This window comes from Misgurnus anguillicaudatus, chromosome 25 (assembly GCF_027580225.2).
Source record: "Misgurnus anguillicaudatus chromosome 25, ASM2758022v2, whole genome shotgun sequence".
NCBI classification, from domain to species: domain Eukaryota; kingdom Metazoa; phylum Chordata; class Actinopteri; order Cypriniformes; family Cobitidae; genus Misgurnus; species Misgurnus anguillicaudatus.
This window is the reverse complement of record NC_073361.2, coordinates 20686742-20710906: the sequence shown is the minus strand read 5'-3', so window position 1 is coordinate 20710906 and position 24165 is coordinate 20686742. Positions and strand designations below refer to the sequence as shown.

The 24165-nt window shown below is 40.1% G+C and overlaps 2 protein-coding genes across 3 annotated transcripts; one reads left to right on the top strand and one right to left on the bottom strand.

Moving 5' to 3' along the window:
* On the top strand, positions 1-6057 carry gpr12 (G protein-coupled receptor 12). Of its 2 annotated transcripts, XM_055182191.2 has the most exons (3): positions 1-262; positions 2442-2531; positions 3452-6057. In XM_055182191.2, exon 3 carries the CDS (start codon positions 3464-3466, stop codon positions 4487-4489), a length of 1026 nt encoding a protein of 341 aa, XP_055038166.1. In that variant the 5' UTR covers positions 1-262; positions 2442-2531; positions 3452-3463; the 3' UTR covers positions 4490-6057. The 2 variants fall into 2 exon arrangements, with proteins under 2 accessions (XP_055038166.1, XP_055038165.1); XM_055182190.2 differs by lacking the exon at positions 2442-2531 and having other exon boundaries at positions 4-262.
* A 4776-nt stretch (positions 6058-10833) lies between these two features.
* Positions 10834-23855, bottom strand: wasf3b (WASP family member 3b). The gene is made up of 9 exons (XM_073863743.1): positions 23699-23855; positions 19869-20034; positions 17520-17654; positions 17033-17186; positions 14736-14853; positions 14410-14585; positions 13005-13257; positions 12250-12556; positions 10834-12074 (listed from the first exon to the last, which is right to left on the bottom strand). Exons 2-9 carry the CDS (start codon positions 19999-20001, stop codon positions 11917-11919), a joined length of 1434 nt encoding a protein of 477 aa, XP_073719844.1. The 5' UTR covers positions 20002-20034; positions 23699-23855; the 3' UTR covers positions 10834-11916.
* Positions 23856-24165: the final 310 nt, after the last annotated feature.

Sequence of the window (24165 nt, the reverse complement as noted above, 5' to 3'; positions counted from 1 at the left end):
CGAGTCACCCCTCCCTACCTTCCAGCCCACCGCACAGCCGCAGTCGGTGCCAATGCTCGTGCAGACGGTAAAGAGCCGCTAATGCTGCTGGAGGTAACGCGCCGCAAAAAGCAGCGATTATCCGCCCGGGCATCATCGCATCCGCATCGCGCATTCATCCGTGCGGCGCCGCACCTGCGATCAGCGCTGCCATTTAATACAATGGAAAGACAACAAGCTCGTAAAAACATCTAGAAAAGGCGTCTCTCATCCAAGAGACAAGGTAAGACTCCAGATGGGATGTGAATGGACTTGAAGCATATGTGGAAATAATTGTGGTAATATTGTATCGTTTATTATTTAACTGCCAATTATACAGAATGGTTAAATTTAAAGCATTATTATTAAGCTATAGGGATTTTTTTTTTCGTTCAGCATTATCATCCAGATGGTTGCAGTGCACATGCATGATGCTTGGAGTTAGCCTATAAATGAAAGGTTGCTGATGCAGGCGCAGATCTCTTTATAATCAGTGCAATTTAATATCAGCTCTTATTGGACTTTTCATTATAATTGCATCTTAGTAATATGTATAACCACTAAGCATTAAAAAGAAGTGTGAGGCGAGATTCATCTCTAATTTTCTTTATTTAATTCTTAGATCTGAACAAAAGCCTTAGGAGTAGTATGCATGATTTCTTGTACCCAGGAAACAATGGTTTAGCTAAGCTATCATTCTGTTAATGGTATATTATTTTCTGTATTTCTAGTCATTTTGTTATAATGTATTATTACACTCGTTAATATAAAGGTGCTTAAAAGGGTACCATAGAGGAAAAAAATTTTTTTTGATTCCTCAAAGAACCTTACAGTTAAAGTAGGCATGAGCCGGTATGAGATTTTGGCGGTATGATAACCTTAAAGGGATAGTTCACCCAAAAAAAAATTTATAATAATTCTGTCATCATTTACTTACTCTCATGTTTTTACAAACCTATATACATATGAACATAAAGGCCCGTGGCATTCTCACGGATTGGTTACTCAACTGTTCCTATTTTCTTACCATTGTCGCTTTGGTTTAGGGTTAGATTTTCATGAAATGACATCCTTACCCAAACCCAACTCTAACGCAACGCCAGGTGACAATTGTTTAAAGTTTAGAAAATATAAAAGAATAAATCAGAAAAAACTGTATAAACCAATAGTTAAAGTAAAATACTAACGCAAACACCAAATCTAACCCTAAACCGAAGCGAAAATGGTTTGAAAATAGGTCAAAGCAGTTGAGTAACCAATGCGTGAGAATGCCACGGAAAAAGATAGTCCGTAGCAGGGCCACGGAAAAATGCGGAGATCCGTGAGAATGCTACGGAAAAATTAGCAAAAAATTTCGTGACTATCCCACAGAACTTTGTGAGATCATGTTGCGAGAGTGAGAAAATGACGACAGAATTAAAATTTTTGGGTGAACCAACCCTTTAAGTAAAAATTCCAGTTTTATGGCATTGCGGTATTGCTTTTATTTTAATCAACATACAACACGCCAGGTAAAAATAAAGCTTTTACATTCTTTCAAAAAAATATGTTTGTGAAATATATTAAATGTAAAAACACAGCTCATATAGTATAACAAAAAAATTTTGTGATTTTGAAACCTTTACTTTTTAAAAGCTCGGTCAGGATACCTTAAAACCGGTAACCAGGCCTATGCCCAAGTCAAAGTTTCTTATAATAACAATTTTTTTTCTTTGTGTCTAGTCTTTTTTTTACTACAACACTTTAAACATTTATGTGTTGCACAGTGCGATACAATTTATTTATTGCCATATAACCATTCTTGGCTTTATGGTTCCATAAAGACATCTTTAAAGGGACATTCCACTTTTATTGAAAATATGCTTATTTTCCAGCTCCTCTAGAGTTAAAAATTTAAATCTTACCATTTTGGAATCCATTCAGCTGATCTCCGGGTCTGGCGCTAGCACTTTAGCATAGCTTAGCACAATCCATTGAATCTGATTAGACCATTAGCATTGCACAAAACATAACCAAAAAGTAGTTACATCGTGTACTAAGACCTACGGAAAATTAAAAGTTGGAATTTTCTAGGCAGATATGCTAGGAACTTTACTCTCAAACTGGCGTAATAATCAAGGACTTTGCTGCTGTAACATTGCTGCAGCAAGCGTAGTGATATTACGCACTGCCCGAAAATAGTCCCCTTCGTTACTTTCAATAGCAGGGGACTGCATAATATCACTACGACTTTAATTGTTCTTTGAAACCGACATTAAGTGCAAAAATAATTCAGATACAGTTTTACATGTCCATTTAAAACCCTTTTAAATGATCCATTATCACCTTATTTGAAAGGGTCATGAATAATAATGTAGAGCTCTGCTCTGATTGGCTGTTTCTCAGAGCAGCTTATTTCAGTAGTTCTGTGTTTTTCCAAACAGACCTTATATGTTTGGGCCTGTATCAGACAAAGGGACAGATTTTAAGGAATAATCAATTATTCTGAGATTGGAAATGGATGTTTCTGAGTGGTAAGTTTGTGTTTTTCTCAGTATGGACTTGCAAAACGTAACTGTAACGTCAATAGTAGAACTTCAAACTAAACGCTAGCATAGCATTAACTAGCATATAACTTTGTTTTTAAAGCAACACTATGTAGTTTCCATGTAAAAATGACTTACAGCTTCCCCATGTGGTTGAAAAGCGCAACAGTGCCTGGTATCAGACACTCTTTTGCAAGCAGGGGGAGGGGCGGGGCTGTGTTTCCTACCCTCCACCGCCACTTTCAGAGTGTGCTTGTAGCAGCTAGGAGGCTGCTCAGGTTGCAGCAACAGTACAATTTGTCCAGTTAAAAGTTGTTCTATCACTGAAATAATTTTAGAGACATTATTTAAATGTAAAAAACTACATAGTGTTGCTTTAAACATTGTAACAACATTGTAATTAATTTATTGTGTAATTTAATGTTGAGGCGTACATCTCGACTGTAACGTCACAGTCAATGTTATGGTGAGATTGGCTTGTTTTCCATATATATTTTGCATGCACAAGGTTTACATTACAATCGAGTTTGATGCTTATGATATGACATTACCATGTACAAAACTCTTATTATTCATCTATGGCTAGGTAAATACAGTTTACATTCTGCAGCACCTTTATAGTAAACTTGGGTAAATGGTTAAAATATGTACCCCAGCTGTCACTGGGAAGTACCCTCTAAAAAGGTCCTACTCCTAATATGTACCATAAGGTACAGATATGTATTCATTTGGTACCAATATGTACCTCTGATGTACTAATATGGCCTGTTTAGGTGCAAATCTATCTTTTTAAAGGGTACAGCTCCATTGACAGCTGAGGTATATATTTTGACCATTTCTTCTAAATGTTTCGTCTTGTACTACTACCACATATCTCATTGTGTTTTTCTGTGTATATGTAATTTCAGAAGAGAGGCAGAATGAGCGAGGAGGTGGCAGTTTCCAACAGCTGGCTGACCCAAGAACCCACCTGGGGCAGTAGTGGTGCGGGAAGCCCAGAGAACTTCACTATGGGAACATACCCACCTGCCGTCGTCCTGCCAGCGAGGCCACCTGCCGAACTCCTCATGAACCCGTGGGACATCGTGCTGTGTTCTTCTGGTACCTTGATAGCCTGCGAGAATGCCCTGGTGGTTCTGGTCATCTGGCAAAACCCGGCTTTGCGCGCACCCATGTTTTTGTTGATCGGCAGCCTGGCTCTTGCAGACCTTCTGGCTGGCCTGGGTTTAGTCCTGCACTTCACATTTGCTTACCTGCTGCGCTCCGACTCGGCACAGCTCCTGACTGTTGGTCTGGTGGTGGCCTCCTTCTCTGCATCCGTCTTCAGTTTGCTGGCGATCACCATCGACCGCTACCTGTCCCTGTATTACGCCCTTACCTACAACTCCGAACGTACCGCTGCCTTCACATACACCATGCTTGTGCTTCTGTGGGGGGTTTCATTGTGCCTGGGCTTGCTGCCTGTTACCGGTGTAAACTGCCTGGGGCAGGAAGCCAACTGCAGTGTGGTGTGGCCGCTAACAAAAAACAACGTCGCCGTTTTGTCCGTATCGTTCCTTTTGCTGTTCGGCCTAATGCTTCAGCTTTACGTGCAGATCTGCAAAATTGTCATGCGACATGCACACCAAATCGCCCTCCAGCACCACTTTTTGGCTGCGAGTCCCCATTACGTCACGACGCGGAAGGGCGTCTCTACCCTGGCGATCATTCTGGGCACATTTGCTGCCTGCTGGATGCCATTTACCGTGTACGCTCTCATAGCTGATTACACTTATCCGCCTCTGTACACCTATGCCACTCTTGTACCCGCCACCTATAACTCCGTCATCAACCCCGTAATTTACGCCTTCCGAAATCAAGAGATCCAAAAAGCACTGTGGCTGGTGTGCTGCGGTTGCATCCCTGCCAGTGTGGCCCATCGGGCACGGACACCAAGTGATGTCTGATACAGGAGACTCCTCTGGGCACAGATTTCGAAAGCAGGACACCTCGGGAATAGCACAGTCCTAGCCACGTTCCGTCTCCAGTGACAGAGATCACAGATTCCAAACCCTTGGTGAGAGGGGCGTTTGCGTTACCCGTTACTGTCTTCCCCAATTTGTTAAGTGACAACCACTGCCACGCAATCATTAGCCGGATCCTGATTCAACCAGCTGCCACACCCTGTGGAAAAAAGGGGGTGCGAATGGATGTTGTGTGGCCAGCAGCTGTATATATGTGTGTGTGTTTATATATATATATATATATATATATATATATATATATATATATATATATATATATAAATATATGCCTTTGCATTTCTTGTGGTTGTATAAGCTTGGCCACAGTGGTAGCCCTGTCGCACACGCAGTGAGGGAGGAGGATGAGGGGCGGCACGAGACCGTCCTCCTGACTGGATCCCGAAGCTCATTCATCTCGTCCTGCTGCTGCTGCATTCAAGAACGTGCACTGCACGTTAAGTAACCGCGGAGTGCTAAAAATAGACCAGGCGCTCTGTGATCCGGGCCACGCGGCCTCAGAAGAAACCAACCTGGAGAGAGAAAAAGGGAGAGCGGCGCCCTCTCTCTTCTGTTTGTCACCTCACTTTAAATCTCAACCCGAGCGTGCCCGAATGTAAAATTTCCGAAAACCATGAAGAGCTAACTACAATCTCAGAATGAGAAACACTCCAGAATTAATCGCACCCATCGATGCCTTTGAGTTTGTTACGAAAGTTTAACTGGCAGTGTTTTTTCTCATCCGCATCCTCTTCCATACAGTAAATGCGAGATGAAAATGACTGGAGTGCGGTAGAAAGTGTTTTTTTTATGTTAATACAAGCACCCCCTTTTTGAAAGGCGGCTTATTTCAAAGGACTGTTGAGTACAAACGTGCATTAAGTGGCTGATAATAAGGAACTTGTTTATATGCGGTGACGTGGTGGATGGAAGCGAATGTATTTTCTATTGATTTGCTTTTAATTTACATTGTGCCCACAATGCTCTGAATAGAGCCCTGGTCTTTTTATTACATCTATTTGATAATAATGACTATTGGATAGAGGATAGTTATTACACAATGGTAATTAATAGCATTTGGCTTAGAAATGCATGTGTTGGGTTTGTAAAGAAGGATGATTTGGCCACAGCATCTGACAAATTTTAGTCCATGAACCCCATCGAAAACATGTTTGTGTCCCATTTTTGCCCAAAATGAAAGAAAAAATATGCAGTGGCAGTTTGGATAAAAATGTAAGCATAGTTTAGGACCAATACAATTGTTTGGATTATAAGTTACAAAAAACATGGTTACTACATTGTTAAGAGAAAATGTACAAAAGCTGTCACTGGCACTGTACCTTTTAAAAAGGTCTTAATATGTACAATCAGGTACAGAAATTCACCTTTGAGGTACTAATATGGACCCTTTAGATAGATAGGTGTACTTTTTAAAAGGTTATCGCCCCAGTAATACCATTTGCGCCATTTTTCTGAGTGTACATTTAAAGGATTAGTCCATTTTCTTGAAAGAACCCGGATGGTTTGCTCGCCCCCATGTCATCCGGGGTGTTGATGTCTTTCTTTGTTCAGTCGAGAAGAAATGATGTTTTTTTGAGGAAAACATTCCAGGATTTTTCTAATTTTAATGGACTTTAATGGACCCCAACACTTAACAGTTTTAATGCAGTTTAAAATTGCAGTTTCAAATGATTCTAAACGACCTCAAATAAGACATAAGGGTCCTTTCTAGCGAAACGATTGCATTTTTGACAAGAAAAATAGAAAATATGCACTTTTAAACCACAACTTCTCGTCTATCTCCGGTCCTGTGATGCGCCAGCGCAACACGTAATTGCGTAATGCCGTGGAAAGGTCACGTGTTACATATATGAAACACACATTTGCTGACCATTTTAAACAATAAACTGACACAAAGACATGAATTAGTATCATTCCACATACAACAGTGTCGGAACGGTCCTCTTTCTCCACACTTGTAAACACTGGGGCTTAGTTTCGTATATGTCATCCGTGACCTTTCGGTGTGATGACGTATTACGTGCGGTTACGCTGGCACGTCACAGGACCGGAGATAGACGAGAAGTTGTAGTTTAAAAGTGCATATTTTTTATTTTTCCAGTCAAAAATGACAATCGTTTCGCTAGATAAGACCCTTATGCCTCGTTTGGGATTGTTTTGAGTTCTTTGAAACTCCATTGAAACTTCAATTTTAAATTGCATTACAGATGTTGAGTGTTGGGGTCCATTGGGGTCCATTGGAGTGGGAAAAATCCTGGAGTGTTTTCCTCAAGAAACGTGGTTTCTTCTCGACTGAACGGGGAGGGACATCGGCATTTTGGGTGACATGGTGGTGAGTAAATTATCTGGATTTTTTTTTAAGAAAATAGACTAATCCTTTAAACCATGGTTACTGTAGTAAAATCCTTCCCAATAAGCAATAGTTGCCATTTCACTGTTTAGGTTAACTATAGACCAAATATAGTCCGGGTATGAGTAACCCACTTTGTAGCCAAAATAACCTTGAATTTGGTTATATTTCATTTTTGCCAAAATAACTTGCGAGATGTATGATATTCTTTCATGTGATTACAAGCTGTTTGGTTTCATTTATTTATTTATTGGGTTATGGTTAGAATCTTCACTGATAGCCCAAATTTTGCCTTGTTTAAGCCTAGACGTCTGGGCTGTGTTTGGATGGCTATTATACGTCTTTTAAACGCAAAAATGTTTGTCAATGGTTGTACGCCAAAAAACATGGTTACTACAAAAAGCCAAGCTTTATTTTCGTAAGCGATGTCAAATTTTATTAGCTCTTAAGTCTCATGAGTGTAACCTGAAATAATGTAATAGCATCATGGTAGAATTTGTTGTACTCCCTTTAATTTAAGTTAATGGGTGCGTGGTATTTTTAGTATTGTATTAGAGTTATAAGAGTCTAATGAGAATCGTTTATGAGAAGGAGAAATACAAACTAGGGCTGCACAATAAATAGTTTCAGCATCGACATTGCAATGTGCACCTCTGCAATAGTTACATCGCAGAACAAAAGCAAAACTATTTCAGATACCTTTGCCAGTGTTACACTACAGGCCGGACATGTAAATGAGGGGGCCAAGGCCCACCCAGGCCCCCTCGTGGCTACGCCCCTGTTACACTATATGGGAACGGTTTCAAACAACACAGAGAAATCACAAAATATTCTCAAACAGAGCTTTTCATGTCATTCAGCATTGCTCGTATCGCAATTTACAACGAAAACCAAAACATTGCAATATCGTGCAGGCCTAATTCAAACCTAAATTACATACCTAAAAATAAAACATAAGGAGGCATTGCGTTAATAAAAATTTATGGGAGGGAAGGAAAGAAGAAATTTAATTGTGAAAATAATGTCAAAGCGCAAATCTGGTCGTAAAGTCTACTTCCACTTAATGTAGAAATGTTGGGGTAAAATATGATTCAAACATGTTTTTGTGAAAACTGCCCACAAATCTCATTTATTTTCACAAAACTTTAATAAGCAAAATATACAGTGAGACCTGGCAAATGTCTATAGAATGTTATTATGAAAGTCACATTTCACATACTTAATTCACAGTTGAAGCTGCAGTCACCCTACTATTAAGAGCTTAACGTTCACCCCGGCTTTTTAACTTCTGCCCTCCGAATGCCAACCAGCCAGCCAATATCCATTTCAGCGCTGTGGCAGAATCCATCAGCAAGCAATAACTATAGACTGAGTGTTTCATCAAATTATAGCAATACACTGGCAGCAAATTATAGCAATACCTCCGCCTTGCCCAAGCCAAACAAACACCTCAGCTAGCTAAAAAACATCTACAAAATACGACCACCACGAAATATGAAAATAATTGCCACAACTGTTCCTTTCGCAATGATTGAATTAAACGGGACAAAAAAATGGACAGATGTCCAAATCCCTGTAAAACATGTCTATAATCTCACTGCCTCGTGTCTCCATCCAGAAGGTGACTGTACCCTGTGGTCATTTATGATATATGGATGAAATATTTCTGTACACTCAATGTGACCTACACCACGTTATGCATTAGCTTTTGTTAATCGTAGATGTTTATAACGTCGTGTGAAGAATGTGCTCATATTGTGCGTATATGACAAAAGTGTGACTGCGTCGGTGCATACAATTGCATGGTCGTGTGTATGTGTGTTCGTGTGAATGCAAGCATGTTTGTGTCGCTCTGGGGACAAAGTAGTTGGGGTTAATAATGTATATTCCCTGTGGACCTGCATGTACTAGAGTGGCTACCAGTCTTCCTATGATTTAAAGAGAGGTGCCCTCTTTACATCGTGCCTGCGGGTCGGACACACCCATGTGACCTTTTGCCTGAGTAACCTCTGGATGATAATACTAAACACAGCACACAGGGATCTGCGAGCGGGTGTGCGACTTATAATGGGGTTTAAAGGAATAGTTCACCGGAAATTAAAAATATGTCACTATGTTGTTTAAAACCTGCATGAATTTCTTTTGATGGAGTGAAACATTTATGATTCTCATTTACATAAATGAAAGAAAGTAAATCATGCAGGTTTGGAACAACCTACACTGTAAAACATTTTTAAAGGGACACTCCATTTCATTCTTACAGTTTTGGAGTCCATTCAGCTGATCTCTGGGTCTGGCGCTGGCACTTTTGGCATGGCTTGGCATAATCCATTGAATCTGATTAGACCATTAGCATCGCGCCAAATTTTTTTTGAAGAGTTTGGATATTTTTCCTGTTTGGAGCTTGACTCTTCTGTGGTTGCATCCTGTACTAAGGCCGACAGAAAATTAAAAGTTGCGATTTTTCTGGGCAGATATGGCTGTGAACTGTGCTCTCATTCTGGCGTGGTGGTCAGGGACTTTGCTGCCGTGGCATGGCTGCGGGAGGTGCAATGATGTTACGCAACAGGCGAAAATAGTCCCCTTAGCAGGCGACTATTTTCGCGCAGTGCATAACATCACTACGTCTGCTGCAGCCATGTTACGGCAGCAAAGTCCTTGATTATTACGCCAGAATGAGAGTATAGTTCCAAGAAAATAGCAACTTTTGATTTTCCGTCGGTCTTAGGGCAGGATGTGGCTGCAGATGAGTCAAGTTTTGAATAGGAAAAATATCGAAACTCTTTTTTAGAGTTTCTATTTTTTGGCGCAATGCTAATGGTCTAATCGGATTCTGTGTATTGTGCTGAGCTATGCTGGGGGTGCTGGCGCCGGACCCGGAGATCAGCTGAGTGGATTCCAAAACGGTAAAAATCAGATGTTTAACTCTAGGGGAGCTGAAAAATGAGCATTTTTCAAAAAAAAGTGGAGTGTCCCTTTAAGTATTATCAACTTGGATTTACAAGTCATTTCAATTTAGATTTTTTTATCTTGATTAGTGATGAGTTCCTGTAACTTATAAAATAAAGTTGAATTGCTTCAGCTATAATCAAGGTTGAAGTGACTTGTAAAACCAAGTTGATTATACTGTAAGTGTAAGTTAATGATTTAATTTTCATTTTTAGGTGTATACTATCCCTTTAATGATGGTTAGTATGGACCTGATGTTGATGCCACGTTAGGCTTCTTTGTGCCAGATCTGAGCAACAAAAGAAAACTCTTTAACCTTTGAGGAATAATTTATTTTGCTATATTCACTTAAAGTCTCTATTTTTCCCCCTCAGTCCTGATTCTTTCTGAATTACTGAGATTTTCTTTTATATTCTGATGCGCTGTACAGCCTCGTCTTCTGAATGTATCGATGAAGACGTTTTTATCGTTCCGTTGCTATGGCATTCTGTGATCGTCTTGATCTTGTAAATAAGGCATGTTAACCTGCAACAGTTAACCGTGGGACACATTTCAGTCCTTGGAAATGACCTCTGCACACCGTCTCCTATCGCCTGGGCATGCTTGTCTACAGCAGAGCGAGAGTTAATGCTTGATGCACAGCCGTTTATTCTGAAATGACCAGGAGATTATTACTGTGGTGGATTTGGGGTTTGTCTCTCCTACTGTTTTTGAAAAGAGCTTTGTAAAATGATGTTGTCGAGCTTTGGCCTGTTTGACATCAGCTGGGGATTTTCTACATGGACTGAACCTTCGAGAACTGTAATCCAATGTAAGAGCTTCACATTAAGTAAATAATGAATTTGATGTCAAACCAGAGAGTGTCAAAGGCTTGAATAGGAGTGACTCCTATTTTAGTGAATTTGAAAAGCAGAGTGGGGGAAATCATGTGGGTCGCAAATTATTATTATTTTTTTTGGGGGGGGATATAAAGGAAACTTTTAACACTTAGCAGTGAAATATCCAGAATTGTTCCATTCTACATTTTGTGAAGAGGCTGGAATTAAAATGGTATCTTGAACAATCTGAGGGGCAGTGCATCGATTTAAGCATCTTGTGTACACGTATGCGTAGTTTTAACTGTGAAATGCACTTTATTTTTTGATGAGAAAAGGCACAACAAATGACTTATCTGCAAAACAATATTAAACATTTTAATCAACATGCACTAATCAACTGAGACATTGTAAAACATTGTGTTAACGTGTTGTATATTTTTCCAAGGTGTTAGTTGTATACTTTTTTTGCTTTGTTTAGTTTAATGAATTGAGAGATCTTGTTAATTTTGTATTAAAAGAATGTGCTGTGCATTAAAAATATCCTTGCCTGGGTTTATTCACACTTGCACATCAACTGGCCGAGTGCCTCGAATCCACTGTTGCCATGGCGAGCCGAGTCTCAGCTGTACTGTTTCCATAGAGACCGAGTCTCAGAATCAAAAATGTCCTGTTTCCATGACGAAGGCACTCGGGGGTTGGATCAGAAAGGGATGTGATTCAACATGATTCGTCAGATTTTGCCATCATGAGACGGTGCCAGCTGTCGGTCGTGTTTTTATCACACACCCAGACATGAGACACTAGTGAGTGAACACAATCCACTGTTACCTAACATCAGGTAGTTTAATAAAACATCTTGCGTCATAATAACTGACCTCAAATCTTAACATACATTTAGTATTAAACTTTCATGCAGGTTTCAAAACTTTACAGAGCTGACTGTTAAAAAGATCCAATCCAGATCCAGTGTTTGCTGTCTTCATCATGCTTAATCATCTTTAGTTGTATACTGTATGTCCATAAAATGTATTAATAAGTGTTTATTTATTACAAAAAAAAAAAAACATTACACATAGTATGGGGAAAAGAAGTTATTTGACTATATTGTTTAGTTGTTATCCATATTTATATTATAATGCAGACGGGGCCATTATGTACGTGAGAAATGCAATGCATTGTCATGTGATTTAGTGTAAACCTTTGTGCCTATGTTTTTTGCATCATCATGTATAGTGTTAGTCAGACCAGTCATTGTCCTCTAGCTCAGATTCGTCCTCAGAATCGCTGTATTCCACGGCTATGCGGCGAGACAAGATGGTGGCCACATCATTGCCCACCGGTTCTCTTTTTGCCTGCTGCTCCTGCTGTTCCTGAACCTTTTTCAACTGTATACCTGCACACCAAAAACATGCATGATCAATAACTTAGAGGCTCATTTATACAAATCTAATACACATAAGCAAGATGCTTGCCAGTGTGTGTCTGAAACACTGTGGCTGAAGTCACCTATTTGAATGTTTACATCATGTAAAATAATTTTACATACACACTAAACATTTAGCTCATACCCATTCGTATAGCAGACAGCAGGTCACTTCGAGCATCGTTTATGGGCTGGGCTTCATTAGGCACAGAGGGCCGTTTGGGAGTGATGGATTGGGTTGTACTGGGAGGAGGGGGCGGGGCTACAGGTGGAGAAGGGGCAGCCATTGGTCCAGACATAGGTGGAACAGGTGGGGCATAGCCAGTGGATGCTCCCATTGGTCCTGGAGGCGGGACTAGTCCCATGGGTGGCATACCAAACGCTGTTTGTGCTGATGGGATATTAGCTGTGGGTGGAGGTGGGGGCCCAGAATTCATGTAATCCAAACTGTAAAGCAAGGCGAAAAAGAAGGGTAGGAATGAAAACCAATCCTGCCTAGTCAGCTCATAAAGCATAACCTCGTAAAACAGGCTATTTAAAATCATTTCACACTTATATGATGACCATAAGGTGGCAGCATTTGTTTAAACCTACAGTATATACAATGTACAGATTCCTTGCCCAATGTTGTATAAAAATGGTCTCAATTTCAAATCAAGTCAAGCTCACTGTACTGTGAAACACAATGTAAACCACAATCTTACATGCATCAGATAATTCAGATATTCATGTATGCATACGGGAGTGGTCCCCAACCTGTCAATTGCGATACTTTAAACCACCGTTGTGTAGTACACATACTCCATACGTCAGAAATACTGTTATGGTAGAATACATATCCAAATATAACCATTCCTACTCATCTATATAGATTAAACTAAATAACAACAACAAACTGTAGTCGACAGGTGGCAGGGTCATGGAGCCATTCATTGTGTTTGTTGATGGAGGAGGAGGTGGGGCCTGGTGTGGACGACCCAGTGTGCCAGAACGGTATCCCATAGACCCAGCCCTGTAATCCTGGTCCATGTTCATTTGAGTAAGGGCGGACAGAGCTGCCATACTGGGTGTAGGTCCAGAGTAAGTGTGTGCATGGCCAGCATGGTTGGCCATGGTGAGATAGCCATGATCTGTATGGTCTTGGCCATGGGACCTTTAGCAGAGAAGAAAAAGTGCATTATTATGGTGCATTCACACCAGCTGCGGCAGAGGCGGCAAAAACGCGCTATTCGCGCGTAGTTTGACGCTTGAAAATTTGAGTTTACTCTCTTCATTCGTGCGTGAAAGCCGCGCGTGAAATTCTAGTAATTCGAGATATTCACTTGGAAATTCGCGTCATGGGAGGGGGTTCTGCGACTCCACTGAGACTCCGCTCGCTTCCTGTAATCACGTCACTACTACAGCAAGGTCCTGATTGGTTAACGCGGCGTGGAAATCCGCCGAAGTTCAGATTTTTCAACTCGTGCGTTTCCCGTTGCAACGCTCAATTTGAGCGGAACGTGGCATTTGCGCCGAGCCTACCGCATGTACCGCGCCACAGGATGCCTAATCACGTCATTGCATTGACTTAACATGTAAATCACTTGCGCTTGCTGCCTCTATGGCGTCTGGTGTGAACCCTGCATTAAGCTGGGTTCACACCAGCCGTGTTTGAGGCGTCAAATTAGCGTGTACCGCATCTAGTTTGCCGCTTGAACATTTTGAGTTTACTCGCTTCATTCACGTGTGAAAGTGGGGTGTGAAATTCTAGTCATCAAGACATTCACGCGGAAATTCGCCTCATGGGAGGGGCTTCTGCGACTCTGCTTGCTTCCTGTAATCACATCACTACTAGAGCAAGCTCCTGATTGGTTAATGCGGCACGTTTTTCTGAGGGAGTTCACATTTTTCAACTTGCGCGTTTCCTGCGGCTACGCTCAATTCGCGCCATTCACGTGAACTAGACGCAGGAATGAGGCGGAATCGCGTCTACCGCGCCACGGTGAATGCCTCATTCGCGCTGCGAGACCTCCAGACGCGCGTCAACGTGTCTTCACATTGACTTAACATTAAAATCATTCGCGCTTGACGCCTCTACCGCGGCTGGTGTGAACGCAGCATTACGATTGAAAAAGTATTTTTGTGCGATTTACTGTTTTCTACATAAAATCATCCTACATAATCTTAAGAACATTCAAATGAACATGAAAATACCTAAGAAACCTTGATATTTTTAATCAATGTGAAATTAAACAAATTCGATTATGAGACTTTAGCCTGAATTGCACAGAGGAAGTCACATATGTGCCTAGCACAACTGTATAACCTGTGCTCTGGAGACATCGTGCCTTCAGTAGACCCTCCTCTATGCACAGTGTGTCGTAGGTCAGGTCTCAGTTCTTTATCGAAGGCCATCATGTTCCACTCCTGCCTTCGATTTCGTGCCTTTCGCACCTTCTTCACCTCCCTTTGTAGTGTGCCATCCACACATCGCCTCTGCTCCTGTTGTGAATTACCAAACCACAAAATCAATCGAAAGCAAACTGTACCATTACATTTTTTCATACACCCGAAATCTAAATTCAGAACAAGCCAGAAATGTAACTGCATAGAAGCTGATGAATGTGAGTAATTCTAGCATGGATGTTCGACCTTTTGCCGTCTCTTCTCTTTCCTCTTGTCCTCTGTGTCTTGTAGCATCTTCTCCTTCCACAGGTCAAAGAAGTAGGAGGGGTCAGTGTAAAACTTAAGGCCTTCTTTGTCATCGTCTCTATAGGTACAAGAAGGTCAGATTTGTAACAAACATCCTACTTTCCAATTCACATACTTTCCATCACAAATAGTATTTTTCCCCAAATCATAGTATGTTAAAATAAGTATTCTTTAAGTAACCGAATGGTTATAACCATGAACACTAACAGCTACTATTACCCACAATTCTTTGCAAGAGAGAGCAGTTGAGAGATCCTACTCTGTGTTCATAAATTAAATAAGTGCTGCTTAACTGAATTAACAAACTAAAGTTTGTCGGCACCGATAGCCCTGCAGTAACTGCATTGACAAGATAGCACAAGTGTGCTCACTGTAACTCAGAGGTCCTTTTCCCGATCCCGCTCTGGTGCTCCCCTATCTCCACCCCACACTTTCCTGTCTACTTTCCACTATCCTGTGTAAATAAAGGCACAAAAAGTCCCCTACCCCCAAAAAATTAACTATATAGTAATCATTACATAAACAAAGGACAAAAAAGTGGAAATGCAAGGAAGAGATGTATTTTCCTCTAGCCAACAATGGGTAACTAACAATGTGTTAGTATATCCCAGTACTTGCATACTTTTTTGATATGCACTAAAATTAATATACTTTCCCATAACTAAAACAGTGCATTAATTTAGGGCATATAAAATATAGCCAAATTGGGACACAGGAGTAATTTCAGTGATTGACTTTTTATCCGAATCTATTTCAAATAATTAATCTTAATAATTAATAATTAAACTATTTCAAATAAAAACATTTATGTAACAGTTCATATCCAAAGTAGCAATTGCTATAGTGCTTTTATAGATCTCTTTAGTGGAAAAAAAAAGTTTAAAAGCATGTTGATGTGTCTCCTCTGACAGTCTGCTTTTCCAAAAGTGCTATTAATTGGCCATTAATTATTCATGCAAAATCACAAAGAATTTAGTTAACTGCATTTGGCTGAACAGAGAAATATGAGTCACAGCAAAGTGACTTTATTTAGGAACACTCCTTCCACATAGTCTGCATTGTAATTTATGAATGCCCTACATTGTCTCATTTGAAAGCCAACATGCCCATGAACTAAATCTGCCAGTTTAAAGGATTTATGACTATTCTATTTTCCTCAATCATACTTCAGACCCTTTGTTAAAGGACAAGTTGGGTATTTTACACTTAAAGCCCTGTTTTCAGATTGTTTATGATGAAATAGAACGGTTTTGACTGAAATTTCGACATATGCGGCTGCCCCGAGAATTTTCGGGTGTTTGTTGTTTCACCTCCCACCTCCACAATGGCTGCATAGGTGCACAGGAACAATACTTCCTAAAATGCATTAAACTTTCGTTTACAAAGACGTGAAACTCACCGAGCGGTCAGGGGTGTTCACTGATATGCTCACACAAAAATCGCTGCAAAAGATGCTTTCCAACAGCTGTTTTAGCATTCGTTGTAAACTTGTGGACCTATTTTTCCAAACGCCTCACACCCGTATATTCTTCCGTTGAGAGCTTGAATAATAGACACTCCAGCCCAGTTAGTTGGTGGTGCTAATCCGCCTTTGACAATTGCAAGAATACAAACAAAGTTCCCGGTGCGGAGCAATACCGTACCTCACAGCACATCTAATACAAGTCAATGGAGTTGGACAAAACTACGATAAAACCTGTTGGAATGCGTCTTTTGTAGCGATTTTTGTGTGAGCATATCAGTGAACACCCCTGACCACTCGGTGAGTTTCACGTCTTTGTAAATGAAAGTTTAATGCATTTTAGGAAGGATTGTTCCTGTGCACCTATACAGCCATTAAAATTCTCGGGCCAGCATCATATGTGCAAATTTCAGTCAAAACCGTTCTATTTCATCATAAACAATCTGAAAACAGGGCTTTAAGTGTAAAATACCGAACTTGTCCTTTAAGCGGCAGAATGTGCACCCTGGAACTGAAGTGCTAAAAACACACATTATGCCATCTTTTATAAAAATAAACCCATACTAAACTAGACAGATTTAGAAAAAAAAAACATATTATATATAAATTGATGTCGACTTTAAAACATGTCCAAAATAAATGACAAGAAAAACGTAATAATTAAATGAACTGTAACAAAGTACCGCTTTTTTAAACACATGTTACACTATGATCATTATGTATAAGAAGCTGAGGATTGTGGGAATAAAAGACACTCTCATACTTTCACACATACCTGTAAGGTGTGAGATTATTGAGAGGTGGAGGTTTGTCACTCAAATTGTACATCTCCACCACAGGGATCGGGACACTGCTCTTGGACACCACCTGTTGGTCTTGCACAGTAGAGCTTTTAAAAGCTTTTCTCATGTTTATGTCCTGAAGAGACACTGCACAGGAGGAAAGAGAGAGAGATTGATTACACCTGCCCTCCAGAGTGTGTAAAGTAAACTCAAGTATTGATCTTTTAATTGTAAAAAGAGATGAGAGTACACACTTTGATGTGGGTAATAGAAAAACGTAAAAAAAGAACTGGTGGGGTATGTGAAATTTTGCATTATTTATTTTTTGTTGATTTTCGGTTTGGACGAATGCAGCAGTATTGATTTCACACTGGAGCCATGTAACCTCAGCAAAATCTTTTAGGACAAAGTGAGGCGCCGACGGTCACCGCATATTGACAGATGACCCTGAGCCTTTTTGTTTCCCAGAAGCACACTCACCCTCCTCAATCGTGGAGTCCAACTGAGTCACCTTGACGGCAAGTCGGTCAATTCGATCCTGCAGGGAGTTCGCCCGCAAATAGAACATGTTTGCCTCGTTGAAGAGCTCTCCAAAAATGTCTTCAGCGTGTTTACCTTTGACATGAGAGAAGAAGGAAAAGTTTTAATTTGTTGAATAAGATAGAAAGAACTACATAATAAATACTGTATATTGAATGAGAGACATTGAGGGTGGTTGGAATTAGGTTTGTTGTAGTGTTTTAAGGTATGTGCCTATACAAAAATAAACCTGAGACATGTTAACTGGAGTAAAAAGTGTGACAACTTGCCCCTGTGTCTTACTGTATACAGTATATGCATACAGTGCTTACATTGTAAAGTTGTCAGTAGTAAAAAATAGGGGAGCAACCAAAGTTTAAACCTCCAACTACGGCTATTAATACCTGCAGTTTTAAACAAAAGCAGACAGGAAAGTATTTACAGGAAGGAAGCGTCTCTGTTCCTTTCAAATTCCTGCCCTCTGACCCTACACACACATATATATTACAGGTCACGCACAGTACGTTCACAAACACGTTAAACCATGTAAACACACATGCACACACTATTTTCGTCCATGCACACAGAGTCTACAGCTCAGCCTTCAAGTGCAATGGGATGTTATTTATTTTTAATCGACACAGCTGCTGCTGAAAGTCCTCTCCTTCCACAGGCATCCACTAAACACAGAAAAGACACTTCAGGGGATTTCAGTGGTTGGTTGGGTAGTTATGGAACAGCTGGACTAAAACAAGTAAGAAAGATCATTGAATGGATGGAGAGACTTCTGATTCTTGTGTGTTTAAGATGGTCTTATGTAACACTGTCTTTAATTATAAAGAGACATCTAACACCATAAGATTTAAGAAAAAATCTGACCAAATTAGTTTCACAATAAACAGAAAACCAAACCAAATGTTTCTGAATAAAAAGCAAATGTATTTACATGTTTTAAATAATAATATTCAAGGAAAATTGCTGAGATGTTGCTCTTTCATAGCTCAGGGTTCCCACACCTTAGTTAACTTCAAATTCAAGGACCTTTCAAGGACTTTCCAGGTCCAAACCCTCAAATTCAAGGACTAAATGTGGGGACACATTTCAAGTGAGAGCAAGGTTACATCGCGTTACCTTTTAAGATACATTGTTACAGTTCCCTTTCGAGGGAACTCGCGCTGCGTCACTGCGGTGACACTTTGGGGACGCTTCCAGGGGTAAGTGCGTCTGAATGTGTAGATCAAATTTAACAAATGGTGAGGCTTAATGACAAAGACAGGGTGACACGTACGTTGACGGGAGCCAGAAAGTATATCGCTATTTGAAATATTGCCAAAGGTGGCGTTACAGAGACGCAGCATCTCGTTCCCTTCTCAGGGAACAACAGTTACATACGTAACCAAGACGTTTTCATGTGTCAAACACAACTGTGCATAAAAGCATTTTGGTATGAATCAACATTTGCATACAGAAGATATAAGCATTTAAAGTGAACAGTTTAGCATGTGTGCTTAAAAACTCTAGAATTTTTATGATATTATCCTACACTACACATGGAATATGTTTTTTTTGCATAAAATAGATTCAAGCACTTTTAATGACCTGTATCTATCTATGTATATTTTCAAAAACTTTGCAGGGCCTTGAACCCCCCCCCCCAGATTCATAAACTTTCAAAAGATTTCAAGGACCCGTGGGAACCCTGATAGCTAAGGAGATTTGATAGAGATTTAGGGGTGGACAGGGTTTAGGTTAAGCCAGGACTAGGCCTATGTTATATTAGTTTAATATAATTAGTTTTTACAAACATACCTTACAAAAAACAATACTGGTGTACATCTTGAGTCAAAACAATGGCGCTTGATATATGTTTCGAAATGTCGATATTTGTCCCTGATTGGCCAGCTAATCTGTACATTGTGATTGGCCTGAATACCTCTGAAGTCAGCTGGAAATGTGACGCTCCTTACCATGTTTGAAAGATTCCTCACAATGCAATGCTAACAGGAGTTAATTTACATGCTGATAGACAAAGCGGGGGGAATTATGATAATGTCGGTTTTGTCTACATCACCAATCCCAAGAAGTAAACTGCTGCCTACAATCCGTGTGTTTGTTGTAGTCCAAAAAAAAAGAGATTTACATCGGAGACGATAACTTGCGTCATCGTTTACTTTGGGTTATGTACCTTTTGCATATCGTTAACATGTACTAGCAATACACACTTACACACCAAAGCAAATTTAAAAACGTGAATCGGACAATCGGTGCTCTTTAAGTCCCTAATTAGCCTTATGTGTGACGGAGACTTACTGAGACTGCTGAGTTGGCGTATGATTGCAGACAGTGTGTTGTTCATAACACACTCTAGCTCACTGCCAATACCCTCGGGCAGTACCCCGCGGCACAGGTGCCGGGGTTCAATATTCCTCTTTACCAGCGGCATGACTTTCCCTTATACAGCTACACCCCACTCTGCCTGCAAGAGAAAATACATGCACGTATTAGAGCTAAATCACAAAAACAAAGGTCTAGCTATCATATTTACTCAGTTTCAACTGTATTTGAACACTGTATGTGGATAAAATCTGCTTGTATTATATAACAACGACACCCACATGCTATGAGAAAGCGAATGTTCTGGTGAAAGTGGGACAACTGTAGATCAAGAAAGGAGAAATTAGTTTGTCAATCTTTTGCAAAGCCTCTTAACCCGTCGAAAACCAGACTAACGTCTGACCTTGAAGCCAAACTGGTAAAATTCAGTAAACATCAATTCATCCACTTCCGGGTTGAGAATTCTCTGCCGATTGAGATTAGGCAAGCAAATTCTTTTGGTTTTTTTAAATCTCAGCTTAAAACTCATTTTTTTATGTTAGCTTTTAATTGATTGATTGCTTTTATCTTTGTTTTACATTGTATAATGTCTCTTTAATCTTAATCTTTATTATGTGTTGTATTTCTGTTGTTTTAATTGTTTTTGTACAGCGCTTTGAGATGTGCACTTTAAAAGGCGCTATAAAAAATAAAGTTTATTATTATTATTATTATCCAAATTTAAGACAAACTAACACGTTTGTATGCATACACACATCCAGCGAGAGGGCCCTATTTTGACCTAAGTAAGCTATTGCACCAAAGAGGAGCAACACGCAACCATGTCAGGATTACAAAGCATTAGGAAAAGAAGATACAGTCCAACTAATCCTGCTCATCACCCTGGTTGTCAAGCTGAAAAGGAAACAAAATATACAAATCGGACATTTTTTAAAGGAAACACACACATTGATCGATTGATGGGCACCATTAAGGTTCCCATAATTATCTGCAGTCAAAATATTTACACATTTAAACAAATACCATTTTGATATTAGATTCATAATATATAATTTCTAATTACTACTTTATTTTGATTATTTACATAAAACCCCATAAAATGTCATGTCACCTTTATGCATTAAGTAAACACAAAGGTTTCTCCGTCCTAAGTAGCCTAACTAAGCTATGTCCACTGGTTCAACTGGACGCCATGATACAATGTTCCCATCTGTGAAACAGTAACCCCACAGTGATTGGCCAGCTGAGACGCCATCTGCTGTGTGATTGGCTAAGGGGGGGTGAAAGTCAAAGATTATGGACAAGAACAAAGAGATGGTGGGACAGCATCTCAGAGGTCATCTTATCTGCCCGTTTCCCTGCTTCCTGTTTTCCAGCTCCACACCCAACCCACAACTTCCTGTTCCTCTTTATGTCACATTTCTGACTTCCTATCGTCCCGAACAGTCAGAACAATGATGCAGTTGGGGTGTGAGGAAAATTCAACACTTCTACACAATCACAGCACTTGATAAACTTACATGTAACCACTTGTTTTCATCCTCGTCCCGCTTGATATAACAATAAATTGGAATACAACTTTTTACAATTATCTGTAAGCAGGCCGAGGAAATTGTAAAGTTTTTTTTAAGTGACGTCATTATTAACAACTTAAATTATTATTACATTTATCAACTACATATTATCATAACCGATTTGTAAAATCATGTGAATGACAAGTGTTTAAAATCTCTTTCTTCTAGGAAAAATGATACATGTTCAGAAAATGTTCCCAAACAATTTTCATAAATACATAATTACAGTATTTTGTTAACCCTTACCATAGTAACTTGTTATGAACAGCCACCAAACCATAAGCAGGGTTCCCACACCTTAGTTAACTTCAAATTCAAGGAGCTTTCAAGGACTTTCCAGGTCCAATACCCTGAAATTCAAGGACTAAATATGAGGACACATTTCAAGTGAGAGCAAGGTTACATCGTGTTACCTTTTAAGATACATTGTTACAGTTCCCTTTCGAGGGAACTCGCGCTGCGTCTCTGCAGTGACACTTTGGGGACCCTCCAGGGGTAAGTGCGTCTGAATGTGTATCCAATTCAACCAATGATAAGGCTTAACAACAAAGACAGGGTGACACGGGAGCCAGGAAGTATATCGCTATCTGAAATATTGCTAAAGACGGCGTTACAGGGACGCAGGAAGTATGGCAAGGGAGACGCAGCGTCTCGTTCCCTTCTCAGGGAACAACAATTACATACGTAACTTGAATGTTTTTCCCCAGATTCACAAACTTTCAAGGATTTCAAGGACCAGTGGGAACCCTGCATAAGTCTATTGTATTTTCACAAATCGCTTGCAAAACCTGTTCAGTTCACCTTTGAAAGTGACTGCATTAAAAATATGCTATTAGGCCTGACACATATAAACATTGCTGTTGTTCTAGTCTACTGAGATACATGAAAGTTGTAATGTGTTCATTAAGTAAACCATTTCTCCACGCCATTGTATTCCTGCAGTGATAGACACAACCCACACTAATTACATAGTGCATTGAATTAGGACCGTGGCGAGGGGGCCGAGAGACGCACCGAAAAGACAAAGACACGGGAATGTGGGCTTGGGTGGCGTTGAGAATGTTAGACAGGACAATTTTGGGATCTTTCAGTTAAGAGGAAAGCATGCATTGAAGTGATCCACAATGTTTGCCAAGAAAGTGAGAGAGGAAAGGGAAAGAGAGTTTGTTTGTGTATATGTGTGTGAGTGAAATGGAGCAAAGGACGAGGGGGGGCGATGGGGGAGGGAGAGTGCCATGGGACCTCAGGGAAGCCTCTCTGAAAGGTTCCCGGGACAATAGCTCTCCGCTCACACGGCAACAGCGGAGCTCTCCCATGCATGCTCAATTCCCTCCCCCAACCCCTTTGCCCCTGCCAACCCCACCCCACTCTCTTCATCAAATAAAAGAAGCACTCCTGCCTCTCTCTGCATTAGGCGGCCTTCTCTCTCCAAAAGTCTGTGCCTCTCATGATCACCCAAAGGCAAAGACGCATAACCAAAAAAAAAGTAGAGACTGGGATGCAAAATGATGTGCATCACAGCTGTTTACAACCTCGTCGTCATCACTGCTGCTGACAGGCTTTGATGTCCATCAAACCCATCCCGTGACCACAGGAGGCCACATCCTGTCTAAACTAACGAGGGAGACACGCATCCACTCCCTAAATGCAGTATTTAAACGCACAAACTCCATTAAGGACAGGCGATGCATTAGCTATTTCTATCTGAAGTACAGCGCATCAATGCACGTAAGAGCACATTAATATTTCAATACTGATGACGGCAGACGTGATGGACTGGGCATGTCACAACCATTAAAATCGTGCTTAATGTTTGTATTTATTATTGTCTATATATATATATATATATATAAAAAGAAGAATGACTTTCGGGTTGAATGAATTAAGTTTTCGGTTTTGTTCATTTAATTGTTATGGAAAAGTTATGGTATTCATTCATGATATTATTACTAAAACAGCACTTTCAGTCATTCTTTACGCTGAACTGATTTTTAATAGAAACTTGTAATATTAAAACTTCAATATAATCTTGTTATTAAATATAGGAGGACACGTGCCGTTATGCAACGGTTGTTACCGTTATTTAAAAAATGTATTAGTTAACGGAATAACGTACAAACTCATCACCGCACGTTCCACTAATTACGCAAAGGTCGATAAACAGTATTAACAACAAGTGCACTGTAATAAAATAATTAAATTAGAAAAGAGAAGCAAATGTTTGGTGCTTACCAAAAGTGTGTTTTTTCAAAAATTACATTCGCTCACATGTCCAAGCTTCCAGCGGTCCGGATTGTTATCCCGTGTCTCCATCGGTCCATCTGACCATTCCAAACAATCCGCTTGGGGGCGGGGCATATTGGGGTGTTTGCGCCAATCAAGATATTAGAAAAAGAATTCACGCGCCACCGTTTGTCACACGCAGCCTATCGGAGATGAGTGTGAGAATGATTGACGGAGAGCCTCTGGTCAAAAAATCCAGTAGAAGGCCGTGAGGGCGGGCTTTAGCTGCCCTTCACAGTGAGTCGTGTATGAAGTGGGATTTAAACACACCGTAGTGTCCAGAAACGCAAAAACTTGATTAAAATGCGTTATAAAGAATTAATTATAATATATTCATTAAATATTTTTATCCCAACTAAAGACTACATTTCTAACGTTACGTTCTGTACTTTTTACTAGAGTTAAAACAAAAAAAC

Bases quoted from the DNA above. Each gene is read 5' to 3' on its own strand.
- wasf3b (XM_073863743.1), bottom strand. From the start codon at position 20,001: ATGCCGCTGGTAAAGAGGAATATTGAACCCCGGCACCTGTGCCGCGGG. The intron at 14,854-17,032 runs GTATGTGTGAAA...TTGTACCTATAG, and splicing joins AATAATCTCACACCTTACAG to AGACGATGACAAAGAAGGCC. The intron at 12,557-13,004 runs TACAGTTTGTTG...TTCGCCTTGCTT, and splicing joins TGACCCTGCCACCTGTCGAC to TACAGTTTGGATTACATGAA.
- gpr12 (XM_055182191.2), top strand. From the start codon at position 3,464: ATGAGCGAGGAGGTGGCAGTTTCCAACAGCTGGCTGACCCAAGAACCC.